Source organism: Siniperca chuatsi, linkage group LG18 (genome assembly GCF_020085105.1).
Source record: "Siniperca chuatsi isolate FFG_IHB_CAS linkage group LG18, ASM2008510v1, whole genome shotgun sequence".
Lineage (NCBI taxonomy): Eukaryota > Metazoa > Chordata > Actinopteri > Centrarchiformes > Sinipercidae > Siniperca > Siniperca chuatsi.
In genome coordinates, this window is record NC_058059.1 from 1,310,425 (window position 1) to 1,323,447 (window position 13,023).

The 13,023-nt window shown below is 41.4% G+C and overlaps 1 protein-coding gene across 1 annotated transcript in view; it reads left to right on the forward strand.

Moving 5' to 3' along the window:
• The window catches only part of gfra2b (GDNF family receptor alpha 2b), a 104,186-nt gene that overhangs the window by 78,577 nt on the left and 12,586 nt on the right, over nt 1–13,023 (forward strand). The window contains exons 6-8 of the mRNA XM_044174405.1: nt 5,859–5,968; nt 7,838–7,978; nt 12,675–12,859. Coding sequence (XP_044030340.1) covers nt 5,859–5,968; nt 7,838–7,978; nt 12,675–12,859 — 436 coding nt within the window. The remainder of the gene's footprint in view (nt 1–5,858; nt 5,969–7,837; nt 7,979–12,674; nt 12,860–13,023) is intronic.

Consider the following 13,023-nt stretch of genomic DNA (forward strand, 5'->3'; position numbering starts at 1 on the left):
ACAAATTTTCCATGAATTCTGGGTAAACTTAAGACTTTTGACCAAGCAACTGCGGCAAACTGCCCAGCTCTGTTCACTGCAGCTGAAAATGTTTGCCTTCTGGAAGAATTAATGTTACATGACATTTTACTGTGACGACTGTAACAACACGAGGCAATGTGGCAGGACTCAGTCGAGAGCGGGATGGTTTCCAAATTAAAACGATGGTGGAATGGAACTAAGTACATTCACTCAAGCGCTGTACTTAAGTACACATTTCAGGGACTTAAGTATTTTCTTCTCATGCTACTTCCTACTTCCACTCCGCCACACCTCAGAGGGAAATGTTGGACTTTTTACTCCACTACATTTATCTGACAGCTTCAGTTACTTTACAAACTAATTTTTACATGAAGAGTTTATAAAATCTGATGTTTTGTTATAAATTAAACTCCCCAACAGTTTATACAAGTACAGCTGAAACGATTAGTCGATTCAAGTGACAGAAATTAAGTAACTATTAGGTAACTATTTTGATATTTGTTAGTCATTTTTCATGTAAAAACATTTCCTGGTTCCATCTTCACAAATGCGAAGATCTGCTGCTTTCTGATTCTGATCATTTTGAGTCTTTTACCTTGTTGTCCCTGTCTGTTTGTCTATTTCTGGAACACTGATTCCTTGTATGTGTTCACGGTGAAAAGCGATCCTGACTTTGGGCTCTGGACTGTCGGCCGTGGACGGTGAAGGCGTTTTGGGCTCTGGGTCGTCGTGGACTGTTTTCACCAGTTTTCCAAACCGATGGATCGATGGATCGATGGAGAAAAGAATCAGCAGATGGATCCAGAATGAAAAGCATCATCAGCTGCAGTCCGATACAAACCGGTTCAACATGAGCTCCAGCTCCACCAGCTGCAGCAGCAACATCCTGCTTTACATTAATGCACGAGGAATAATAACCTGATGATAGAATATATAACAGCACAGCAGCCACAGGGACGCTGCACTGCACCGAGTACTTTTACTCCGTATTGGCGCTGATACTGACCAGATGTCAGCCAGATGTGACTGATACACATTAAATACAGTTTTCCGCTCTGTTGATTTGCTGTTGTGAGCTAATGATCCATAAAGCTAATACTGATACTAACCATCGTTTCCTGCATGTGTTTCGCCATGAATGCATTTTAATGTAAAATGAGTTGACGATCCGCAGTTACTAACTAATGTTACCACAGTGAGAGTAAAAGTAGTTTTAGACATGTTCTTCTTTGTCGGGAAGTTGTTTTAAATGTTTGCATGGATGAAATACGATGTGTCTTTAGTTATGAGGACGATGCATCTTAATGATGCAATTTCACAAGCCTCATAAACAATATAAATATAATTTACACAGTAAATCTAATCAAAATGAACACGTCTAAGGATGTTGGTGTATGAACTTCTCCACTGATTGTTCAGAAGTGACGTTACTTAAAAATCCTCACGTTCATCAGTGCATTCCCAGTAACAGTGACACAGAGTCAGTTACACAGCAATATCTATCTAAAGTTAGCTAACATTAGCCACAATAAGCACAATAATAAGGACTTTTTCCTGATTACACTCTCAGACTTTTACTGCAGTAACATTTTCACTGCAGGACTTTTACTTGTAAACTGCTGCTGTATATAACAGGCCACTGCGCTCTCTAAAAACTCCCTGCTCGTCACTCGCTCCACAACATTAACAAATCACAAATCCACGTTTTGCTTGTTTTTGTCATACGGTGCCACTGGTCGCAGGTGTCACCGATTGTCACCATGGAAACACAGGTCAACAAGTGTCTATGATTGTTACCATGGAGACTTGGCTCTTAGTTCTGAGTTCGCTTGGGGGGTAGGCTGGCTTAAAACAAGCCGGTCTTTATTTTAGTGAAACTGTCTAACTTTATTAGATCAGAGGTTTTCAAACTGAGGGGGGCCTCCGGGGCACAGATGGCGAGACACGAGGAAAAGATGCTGTGTGAGATGAAAGGCACAGACGCATGCAGGTGTTCTAAACACAACAGGAAGTTATTGTAGTTTGACGGCTCGGTGACAGCCAGCAGGTGGAGCTGCAGCAGTGACACGCAGCTCATGGAGGAGATTAAGGTTCTTTAAAACACTTAGCGCTTAATTGCCACAATTTACGTCAAATCATACTCCTCCTCCGAGTCATAACTCCGATATCACTATCTCCGATGGCCATTGCCAATAAACGTCCGTGTTATAGAGCGTATATCTACATTTCTGGAGTTTTAAAACATTACCACTAATAAAAAAACCCGATCCCTAATTGTTTAAACAATGCACTTTAATTGTCTGAGAACCAGTTAGTACCAGTGACAAATGGAGGTCAGAGAGAGATGATGGCAGAGCCCGAGACAGCAGGAGAGTCAGAGCAGAGACAACCGAGTGGTTCGGTTTGCCGCCTCTGAAACCACTTGATCAAATCCTGCCTGAGCTTTCTCATTTCCCCACAGCGCTCATTAAAGATGCATCTGAACTAATCATCAACCGAGAGAGAGAGAGGGAGGGAGAGTGTACTGTACTTTCTCTGACCTAAGATGTTTCCTCTGAACTAGATTCCAGACTCTCATGATAAGACGTCTTTGGACCAAACTACATGAAAAAATAAACATATTTAAATAAGAAATAACTGAAGGTTTTACAGCAAGCAAAGGGCTCAGAGGTTATTTCAAAAAGCAGAAATTTACAGAGCAAGTGTGAACACAAAGGGGACATTGATGCATGCATATGATCGCTGCACGGTCCATTTAAAGGACTATACAGTGTTTTTGCATATTTTAGAGCAGGCGAACTGTCCCCATTAAAAGCAGCCGAAGCAGCTGTCAGCAGCTCCTGTCTGCAGTGGACCCGTGGACGGACAGACGGCTGTCTCTGGATCACTGTGAGACTGAAGGAAACTTAGAAACAGGAGGATTCTCAGGCAGGTTCTGCAGAGATAAGGAGCATTTTTTAATGATTTCTAAGTGGATTTATTCACGATGGACATCGGAGATGGTGAATAAATAGTGATAACCTCGGAAAAAAGTAATTCACACTGAATGTAAAAACATGTATCTTGTCTGTGATCAGATTTGAGTCATGACTCATATCCTTGGGACAGTTTGAAAACCTGTGTTTCAGCCCATTCACTATATCTGCAGGTTAAATTGCTACATTACAAACTATTTTCCAAATCACGTCTGAACCGATTTCCTCTACATTTAAAAATAGAACATAATAATAATATTTAACCAATTGTTAGATAGTTTAAGACAGATACATTTTGCAGTGTGTTGTGAACAAATTACCAAAAAACAAACAAAACAGTTACTTACTGTTCGTAGTATCTTTGCTTAACTTTGTGACCTCTGAATCTTACAGGATCTAAAGGGTTCTGACTCATGTAGTCCAATTTCAACATGCATTCTGGAGGCTAATGACTCCCCTTGTTTGGCTACGATGAAAACGGACGAGACGGGAGTGAAAAGACGGACATGACCAAAAATAAAATAAAACAAAAATGTATCCGTATGCAACTTGCGCTAACTGCACTTAAAAAAAACAAAAAACAACCCAACTTGTCCAATAGCAGGACAGACTGGTGGAGCACAAGGCTCAATAAGTATCCAATAAAACACACTCCAAAGCACATTCTACATTAACTCTAATATGTATATTAAATATTTTAAATGGCACAACACAATAATGGTCCAGCAGCTGTGTAAGTCACAATATTTACAGCAGTTGTTCAAGTGAAAGCACGAGGACAGGCTCAGAGTGCAGGTCTGCCTGTGGGCGTCTCCACCTGTTGATTATTAGATGCACTCTCAGATCACATCACCGTAAACCACTTCTCGCTTCACTTCGTTCTGACTCCACACCAACAGGTTTGTTTCATTTTCAAACCCGCAGTCTGCAGCCCCGCCCGACGCCGACTCAAGTGACATCACCTGAGGACATTTATCAGCCTTCACACGGCTCCCTCCGAGACACTGAAGGCTTCATACTTTACCACATGTGCAGTAAAACTCCCCAACACCTGGAGACACGCCGAGGTGGGAAATCACTGGAGTCTCTTGCCAGGTTTCATGACTCTTGAATGCAGTACTATAGGGCAGGTGTCATATATTGTCTCACAGCACACAAATGCACCATAATGGCAGACATTTGAGCTTTCAGCTGCTTTAACACGCACTTTAAAGCAACTCTGATGACAATAAAAGCTAACATGATGTTCTCTGAAACAGCTTCTCTCAAGTCTGAAGGTTGACTGTCATACCATAAAGAGATAAGGTCTGGAATGAAAGGAAAATAAATGTATGTATGTAACTCTAAAAATCAGTGTTAAGCTTTGAAAATGGCTGACATTGGGGCTGCTAGATGCGAACATGGCAGCATTGTCCTTTAAGCTCTCAGTCCCACGCGTCTGAAAACACTCGCCGCCGTGTTCCTTTGAAATAAACGGCTGCCAAACACGAACACAACTCCACAGCGGTCAGCTCTTCAACCATCTGAGTCACTCCCTCACTGCAATCTGCCCTGACAAGCCAAGGATGAAGGTGTCACCGTGTGTGTGGTGTGTGTGTGTGTGTGTGTGTGCACGTGTGTGTGTGTGTGTGTGTCATGTAGAGAAACAGAAAGTGAGAGAGAGACTGCAGGAAAGTGTGTGTTTGTCAGTGTGGATAATGGTTGTGTCTTTTGTCTAGAGATGACATCGTTGGCAGATTTACTTAAGCAGGCCAACTCCACACACACACACACACACACACACACACACACACACACACACAGACCTCTGTGTGAAAGTCAAATGCACAGCACTCAGGCCTGTCAAACTATATCATACTCTGCAGCAGACAGACAGACAGACAGACGAGCAAACGCAAACACTGTCACGTGTGAGTGAGTTGCACTCACACACACACACACACACACACACACACAGAGTTGGACTGCGTCTATCATTCGGTATCAAATAGCAACGGGATCACGCGTTTTTGTCACCCTGCTGATCCGACCGTACGACATCTTTCGACTTACTTCCGCTTGTTTTCTCCCTCTGTCTCTCCAACATTACTTTCGTCAGGACGAGAAGAATCGTGTGAGAAAAGCGAAGCAGCAGAGAGGCTCAGGACTTAAAGGGGAGAGAGAGACAAAGGAAGAAGAGACAGGATGCTGAAACACAAATCTAGGCCAGGCAGTAGATTAAGCTCAGCAGCTGTACAGTTATTGCCTGTGACAGTTTCTCGTGTGTTAACATATGCATGATGTAGTGGATACTGCAGGACACGCGGACTGGAAATGCAGAGACAATCTCCCAAACTACTGTATGAATCAGCCTTTTATTTCCACAGGGATTTTCAGCTTTCAGCCCGTCTGTTTGATCTGTTGTAGTTCATTTTGTGATTGCATTTCAGAAGGACTTTACACAACAATAATGCAAAGTTACAGTGCTTCAATACGTGGTGTGAACGGGTGGTAAACCAGAAGAAAAGAAAAAAACAAACGCATTAGAAATATGTTAGAGTATATGACATCAGCGGCCCAGTGAATAAGATGTTAGCATGCTCCAGACTGGCTAGCATGTTAACAGTTAGCTGTTCACCAACTTGCCCTGCGAGTCGTCAATACCAAGCTACTAAGAACAAATATTTCTCAAAGACACACAAGACACACTTTCGCTGTGCCACTTTCTACCGGGACCGGGCCTTTCGGGCTTCAACCAATGACCATTTTCACCATCGATTCAATCTGCACATTATCTTTTCAATTAAACAACTAATCGTTTGGTCAGTAAATTCCCGAATGTGACGCGATGCTGACAGATGTGTTGTTACTGTGTTGCTGTAGGTCTCGGCTCGCCGATTTCCACATGAACTGCCAAATGACGTCTCACACTGTCACCAGCTGCCCCCACGATAACTACCACGGCTGCCTCATGTCCTACGTCGGCCTCATCGGTAAGTTTAGTAATCAGTTACATATTTATTAGGATGTCACTGTAAGTTCTCATTTGTTAACCTCAACAGCTGAGAGAATTTTCAAAGTGATTCATATTAGAGAGAGTAATTTCCCGTTTTATAATGTATATCTGATCATATTTTAGTAAGAAGCCTCCCTGTTTTCTGATCTGCTCCTGTTTCAATTTACTTCCTCCATGTTTAGCTGTTGTCCTGATAAATTCAGCATAATGCACTAGTCATCAGCACTAGGACTGAAGACATTTTAAAATGACTACTTTCAGGGAAATCACTCTCCCTTTTCTGGCATTACCGGGATTTCTCACCATAAATGAAATGTGAATTTAACCCCAGAACTGCTGGACATTTGAAGCTGTAACAGATGTGAAATTGTAGGGAAATGTGAAAGCACAGGTACATGACAGGTGTTTTGTGATTCTGCGTGTGCGCCTCCATCAGTGATAGCCATGAAAACTTGTTTTTGCTCTCTGTGGTTTTATGGGCCGATGTCGGTGCTAAAATGGCAAGAAAAGCTTGGTCAGACGTTGTTCGGTGTGCAGAGGTAACTAACTCACCAAGAAGTGGCTTCGTCACTTCCTGTCATCTGCTGTGAGATGTGTATGGGCAGACTGACAGCGAGAGGCAGAGCCTGAAAGCGGGTGTTTAGGTTTCAGTTACATACAGGACATCATGCTAACAGACTGAGGCTAAAGCTAACAGGTCCCAGGTAAAAAGTCATCATCCTCACCAGCTGATGATCCATGTATGGAAATAAAGAAACAGCACTGTTCTTGCACTGCAGTGTAGAGGCAGTTAGTCCTGGTAGGCCCATTACATTACAGTATGCAACATCAGACTGTGACTTTACTTTGGATGCTAACTGTAGAAAAACATACCTGACGAGCAACACAGAGGTCTTTATTTTATATTTTATAAAGCTTTGAGAATGAGACCTAACCAGTGTAACACTATCTTGGGTAATGTTGGCCAGAATTGCTGGAGTGTAAACTTTTCTCAAATCCAAAAAAAGAGCAGGACAGAGCTGCTAACGTTAGCCTAATCTACAGATGTAGTAGCATCTTGGCTAGTGGATGTGTCAGTCCTAAACGGGGCTTTTTGTAATGTAATCTATAAAAACAAAAAAAATGTAATTAGTTAATGTAACTCTTGGCCTTGGAAGTAACACTATATTAGCACTACACTGTAGGCAGTAAGCTAGTTAACACACATTTTCATCCGTTCCTTACACTTTAGCGATTGCGTTTTTGGTTCCCCTCCAAACTCGTTGCCTACAGAGTATCTGTGTGACTACAGCTCCATGTACACAGCGTCAACATGTGGAGACACACCGACACACCTGCTGTTAAGCTATGATTGGTCAATCACTGTTCGGAGGAAGGGTTCACCAATTAGAGAGTGAAAGTTAGAATTAGTTTTGTTAAAAAATTCAGACAAGCAGAGTGGTGGGTAGATAACACAACTCTCTTCTTGTCCTGATGGACTTAATCCTGTGGAAATTACATTATACATTATACTGAATTTACCATGGTTACTCTGTTATAGTAAAGATAATTCTACCAACCCTCAATGTATTTCACTCTGTCCTTATTATTTTAGACTGGATCATTATTTGAATACCATCTTTTATTTGAGAATTTACAGTAGATGCTGTTGTTCTGTAAGCAGTGTGTCTTTGTCAGAGAAACACGTTGCAGATGACTCACTTCCTCGCTGGAAATCATCCAGCGATTCAATTCCCAATTTGCAAAAATCCTCTTTACCTTTCTTTCTAGCTAAGCTCCATCCTAATTCTTATTCCTCCCCAACATTAACTCCATCCCCCTCTCTCTGCCTCTCTCTCTCTCTCAGGCTCAGATGTAACGCCTAACTACAGCGACAGCAGTCCTTCCAACATCACCATCAGCCTGTGGTGCACCTGCAGGGGCACTGGCAATCAGGAGCCAGAGTGTGACGCTTTCCACCGGGACTTCACACACAACACCTGCCTCAGTGAGTCCTCAGTGTGTGTGTTGCTTCCAGATTTAAGAGGACCAACTTTAGACACAAAGCTATTAAGCTTTGTATATATATATATATATATATATATATATATATATATATATATATATATACACATATATATATATATATAGAAAAAAATCCTTCAAAGTTGCTCATCAGTGGTTTGACAGTAAGATAAGATTTATGTTAGGGTTGCATTGCAATTAACGATTATTTTTCTTTATTAAAGTGCAGATTTTTTTCTCGATTAATTGACTAATCGTTTGGTTTATTAAACTGAAAAATGTCCATCACAATTTCCTAGAGCCCAAGTTGACGTCTTCAGACGTTTTAGGAAATTCTCACATTTGAGAAGCTGGAACCATCAAATGATTGACATTTTAGCTTTAAAAATGACTTCTGTGATTAATCAACTAATTGATCAGCTCTAATTCAGTTTACAATGACATAAAGAAGAGAAAAGCAGAAAAATATTCTCATTTAAGAAGATGCTTGAAAAGTGACTCAAATTGATTATCAATACTTGCCGCTTCATTTTCTGTGATCAACTAAATGATTAATCAATTAATCAACAAATCATTTCAGCTCAAGTTGCATTTGTGGAGGTTTTTGTAGAGTGGTGTTAGGAGTGAGGAGTGGATTAAATGGACAGGCAAGGTCCTCACAAGTAGAGCAACATGAAAGTGTGTGTGCGTGAAGTGTATACAGCAGTATACATAAGTGGAAAAACGAAGTGTGAGCGAGTCTGATAACTGAGGAGAAAGGTTAGACGGAGGAGGGAGACTGCGAGACGATGTGTGGAAGATCCCAAGATACTTTCTTTAAATAACACGAACCCAGCTACAATATCACCTCTGCACCTCCTCCGTCAAACAAACACCATCTCCTCCTCTCTTAATGTGAACAAATACATGCGTATCCACATGTGAAATGTGCCTGTGGCAAAGAATAACCACATCAGTATATTGTATAATCAGAGCTTTATTTGATCTTGTATTAATAAACATGATCAGAATTTAATTAACGGGCCACAGAGTCTATGAAGACTGTATCTCATCAGAGATGTAGGTGTTCTTGGCCATTTCTTTTTGTTTTTTTACCATTAAACATTACGTTTAGGCACAAAACCGCTTGGTTAATGTTAGTGAAAAAATCGTGGTTTGGTTAAAATATCCACTTTGTTATGATTACGAGCCTTTGTAGTCATGATTAAAAGAAACCAATGTTGTCTGTTGGTAGAAAACAGGAAACAAAATCACATAACAGTCACAAGTCAGTGACGCTATAAAACTTGCTAAACAGCGTCCACTGTGGCCGTGAGCGTCAGTTACAGGATGATGAATGCTAAAACATTGTGTAACAGTAGAGAGTGGTGGAATGTAACGACGTACATTTACTCAAGTACTGTACTTAAGTACAAATTTGAGGTACTTGTACTAGTGTTTTCTCTTCATGCTACTTTCTACTTCAACTCCACTTTAAAGGCAAATATTGTACGTTTTACTTCACTATATTTATCTGACAGCTTTAGTTACTAATTAAATTAAGGTTTTTACAAAGAAAACGTATGAAGAGTTTACAAAATATGATGCTTTGTTATAAATTTAATTTACAAGTACAGCTGAAACGATTAGTCAATTAATCAATTAGTTGATGGACAGAAATTAATCAGCAGCTGTTTTGATGTTTGAAGTCGTTTCTCCTGTAAATCCCTTCCTGGCTGCAGCTCCTCAGATGTGCAGATCTGCTGCTTTTCCTCTGAACGACTGTAATAACTGTAATGTTTGTTAATAACGTCGAGCTTTGGACTGTCGGTCGGACACGACGACACGGTGAAGGCGTCGCTTTGGGCTCTGGGTCGTCGTGACGGCGTTTCACCAGTTTTCCAAACCGATCGATCGATCGACGGAGAAAAGAATCAGCAGATGGATCCAGAATGAAAAGCATCATCAGCTGCAGTCCGATACAAACCGGTTCAACATGAGCTCCAGCTCCACCAGCTGCAGCAGCAACATCCTGCTTTACATTAATGCACGAGGAATAATAACCTGATGATAGAATATATAACAGCACAGCAGCCACAGGGACGCTGCACTGCACCGAGTACTTTTACTCCGTATTGGCGCTGATACTGACCAGATGTCAGCCAGATGTGACTGATACACATTAAATACAGTTTTCTGTTCCTGTCTGTTGATTTGCTGTTGTGAGCTAATGATCCATAAAGCTAATACTGATACTAACCATCGTTTCCTGCATGTGTTTCACCATGAATGCATTTTAATGTAAAATGAGTTAAGTGTTGACGATCCGCAGTTACTAACTAATGTTACCACAGTGAGAGTAAAAGTAGTTTTATACTTTGTCGGGAAGTTGTTTTAAAAGTTTGCATGGATGAAATACGATGTGTCTTTAGTTATGAGGGCGATGCATTTTAATGATGCAATTTCACAAGCCTCATAAACAATATAAATATAATTTACACAGTAAATCTAATCAAAATGAACACGTCTAAAGAGGATGTTGGTGTATGAACTTCTCCACTGATTGTTCAGAAGTTACTTAAAGCCTCACGTTCATCAGTGCATTCCCAGTAACAGTGACACAGAGTCAGTTACACAGCAATATCTATCTAAAGTTAGCTAACATTAGCCACAATAAGCTAGTGGTCACAGCAGACCAAGTAATACTGCAGCAACAAAAGCCCCGAGTGTATTGAGCAGTGTGTTCTATTGCTTATGAATTCAACGTTTCATCTGTAAGTGGAAGAATGTGGCATTTCTTTTTCAAAAGTTACAGAGACAGAAACCAGCAGCTTGGACAGAAACACTACATTCACGTGGAAAAACAAGTGTTACGGTTACGATGCAACAGTAACCTTCAGTTAAACACTCCACAGACGCAGAGAAACAGCCTTCGCTTCACGTTGAGTGATGATCACAAACCTTCCGATGCAAACCAATCATTCACCAAACACACAGAGGGGATTATACTACCTGCAGTATACCACTATCCCCTGCCAAGAATTTCTAATGACTCCACTGACGTATTTTTGTTGAATGTGTTGGACATAAGGTTTGTTTGTTCGTTCATTAGCCTTGCTACTGTTTCAGCACGGTTCTAAATGTACTGTATGTGTAGGCTTATACATACTCTTTATTCTTTATTCGGATCTCCATTAGCTTCCACAAAGTGGCCGCTAGTTTTCCTGGGGTCAACACATACAACCATCTGTTTGTTTGTCGAATTTCTGACCTTTTCAAAAGATTGATTTTGGCACATGTCCAAGGCCAGTGGATCCCCTGAATATTATAACGCTTTTTAAAAAGACAGGACCACTGTGGTGAAGAGGGAGCTGAGCCGGAGTCGATCTACCTGCAGCCCTCACCTATGGTCATGAGCTTTAGGAAGTGACTGAAAGAATGAGATCGCGGATACAAGCGACCGAACGGAGTTTGCTCCGCAGGGTATCTGGACTCAGGGTGAGGAGCTGAGACATCCGGAGGGAGCTCGGAGTAGAGCTGGTGGTCCTTCTGATCCTCCTGGGCGCCTTCCTTTGGAGGTTTTCTGGGCTCGTCCAACTGGTAGGAGGCCCCTGGGTAGACCCAGAACATGCTGGAGCAATTATATATCTCATCTGGATCCCCCAGGAGGAGCTGGACAGCGTTGCTGGGGAGAGGGACGTCTGGACTACTGTCGTGGTGACGGCAGGGCAGGGTAAGAGGCTCCGGATAAGGCAGGAAATGGATGGATGGACTTTAACACACCAAAACAAACCTGTCAAAACTGGATTGTCAGAATGCAATATTCAGATACGAACAGACGAACTGCTAGAAGATGAAGCAGCAACAAAACATAAACCAACAGTCTGTAGCTAAAAACACGGACGTGTTTTAGGTTCAGTATTCAGACATTCAGTTTGCTGTTCAGCGCAGGATGAAGCTTGATGTTGAACAGGTGTTCTTTTCACCTCATGATCAGTAGGCGGGAAAATGATGAGTTGAAGTTAAGGACCGTCTCAAAAGGTCATGCACAATGGCCAAGAGAGCTTTTCAGATTTTTGTCAATATCTTTTTAATATTCTTTTTTCATAGACACTTCAGACCAACTTTACATCCGTCTGGACCTCCTCCCGTTATATACACAACCTCCAGTTTTTAAAGACAAATGATGCAATATGGCCCAGTGCAATTCAGACTTGTATTTACACTGTTAAAACCCACTTTGGCAGTGTTGCCCTTGTTCATTTCCACCTTTGACTAAGTTACATAGCTTCTATTTAAACTCCATTTAGACATGCTTCTTTTGATTTTGATTAATGTAGCTACATGGTTAAACAATTGTATTTTGCATATTTTGTGTGTGCAGCAAAACTTAATATGAAAATCAGAAATGGAAGTAGAAAAAATACAACTTCCAGAGTAGGCCACTTTGGGTATGAATACAAATACAGATATTTTTGTGTATTAAACTGATTCAGATACAGATTACGCCTCTAGTAAACATTAAGACAGGAAGTAAAATGAGTGACTGTGTCTCTGTAAGCAAACAATGATCTTGCTGTCACTGTGTAATTTGTAAAATAGCAGGTGTGAAGAGGACGTAATATAACCATTCCCCCTCTGCATCTGCCTCTGTCTCACGTTTACGCTCTCTGCTCTGCTTTCTTTATCTCCCGGCACAGAAAACGCCATCCAGTCGTTTGGTTACGGCTCCGAGGGAGGGACTCTTCTTGTAACCGAGCAGTCATCCACCTTCTTACCCCCCGCCCAGCCGCCAATCATCTCCAAACCCGCTCCCTCTCTACACAGCAATGCAATCAAACCCATGGACAGTGCTTGTATGTTTTCCACATGTGCCAACCTGCAGGTGAGTTTCCCTAGTATTCTTTGCAAGAAAAAAAGGCAGTATTTCACCGTAAAGTACGTTATTATAAGGACAACATTTCATTCTGACATGACGGTGTTTGGATGCAAAACAGTACGTTTCACTTTTACAAGAGCAAAGGCTTTGAGGAAGAGGACTAACCGATG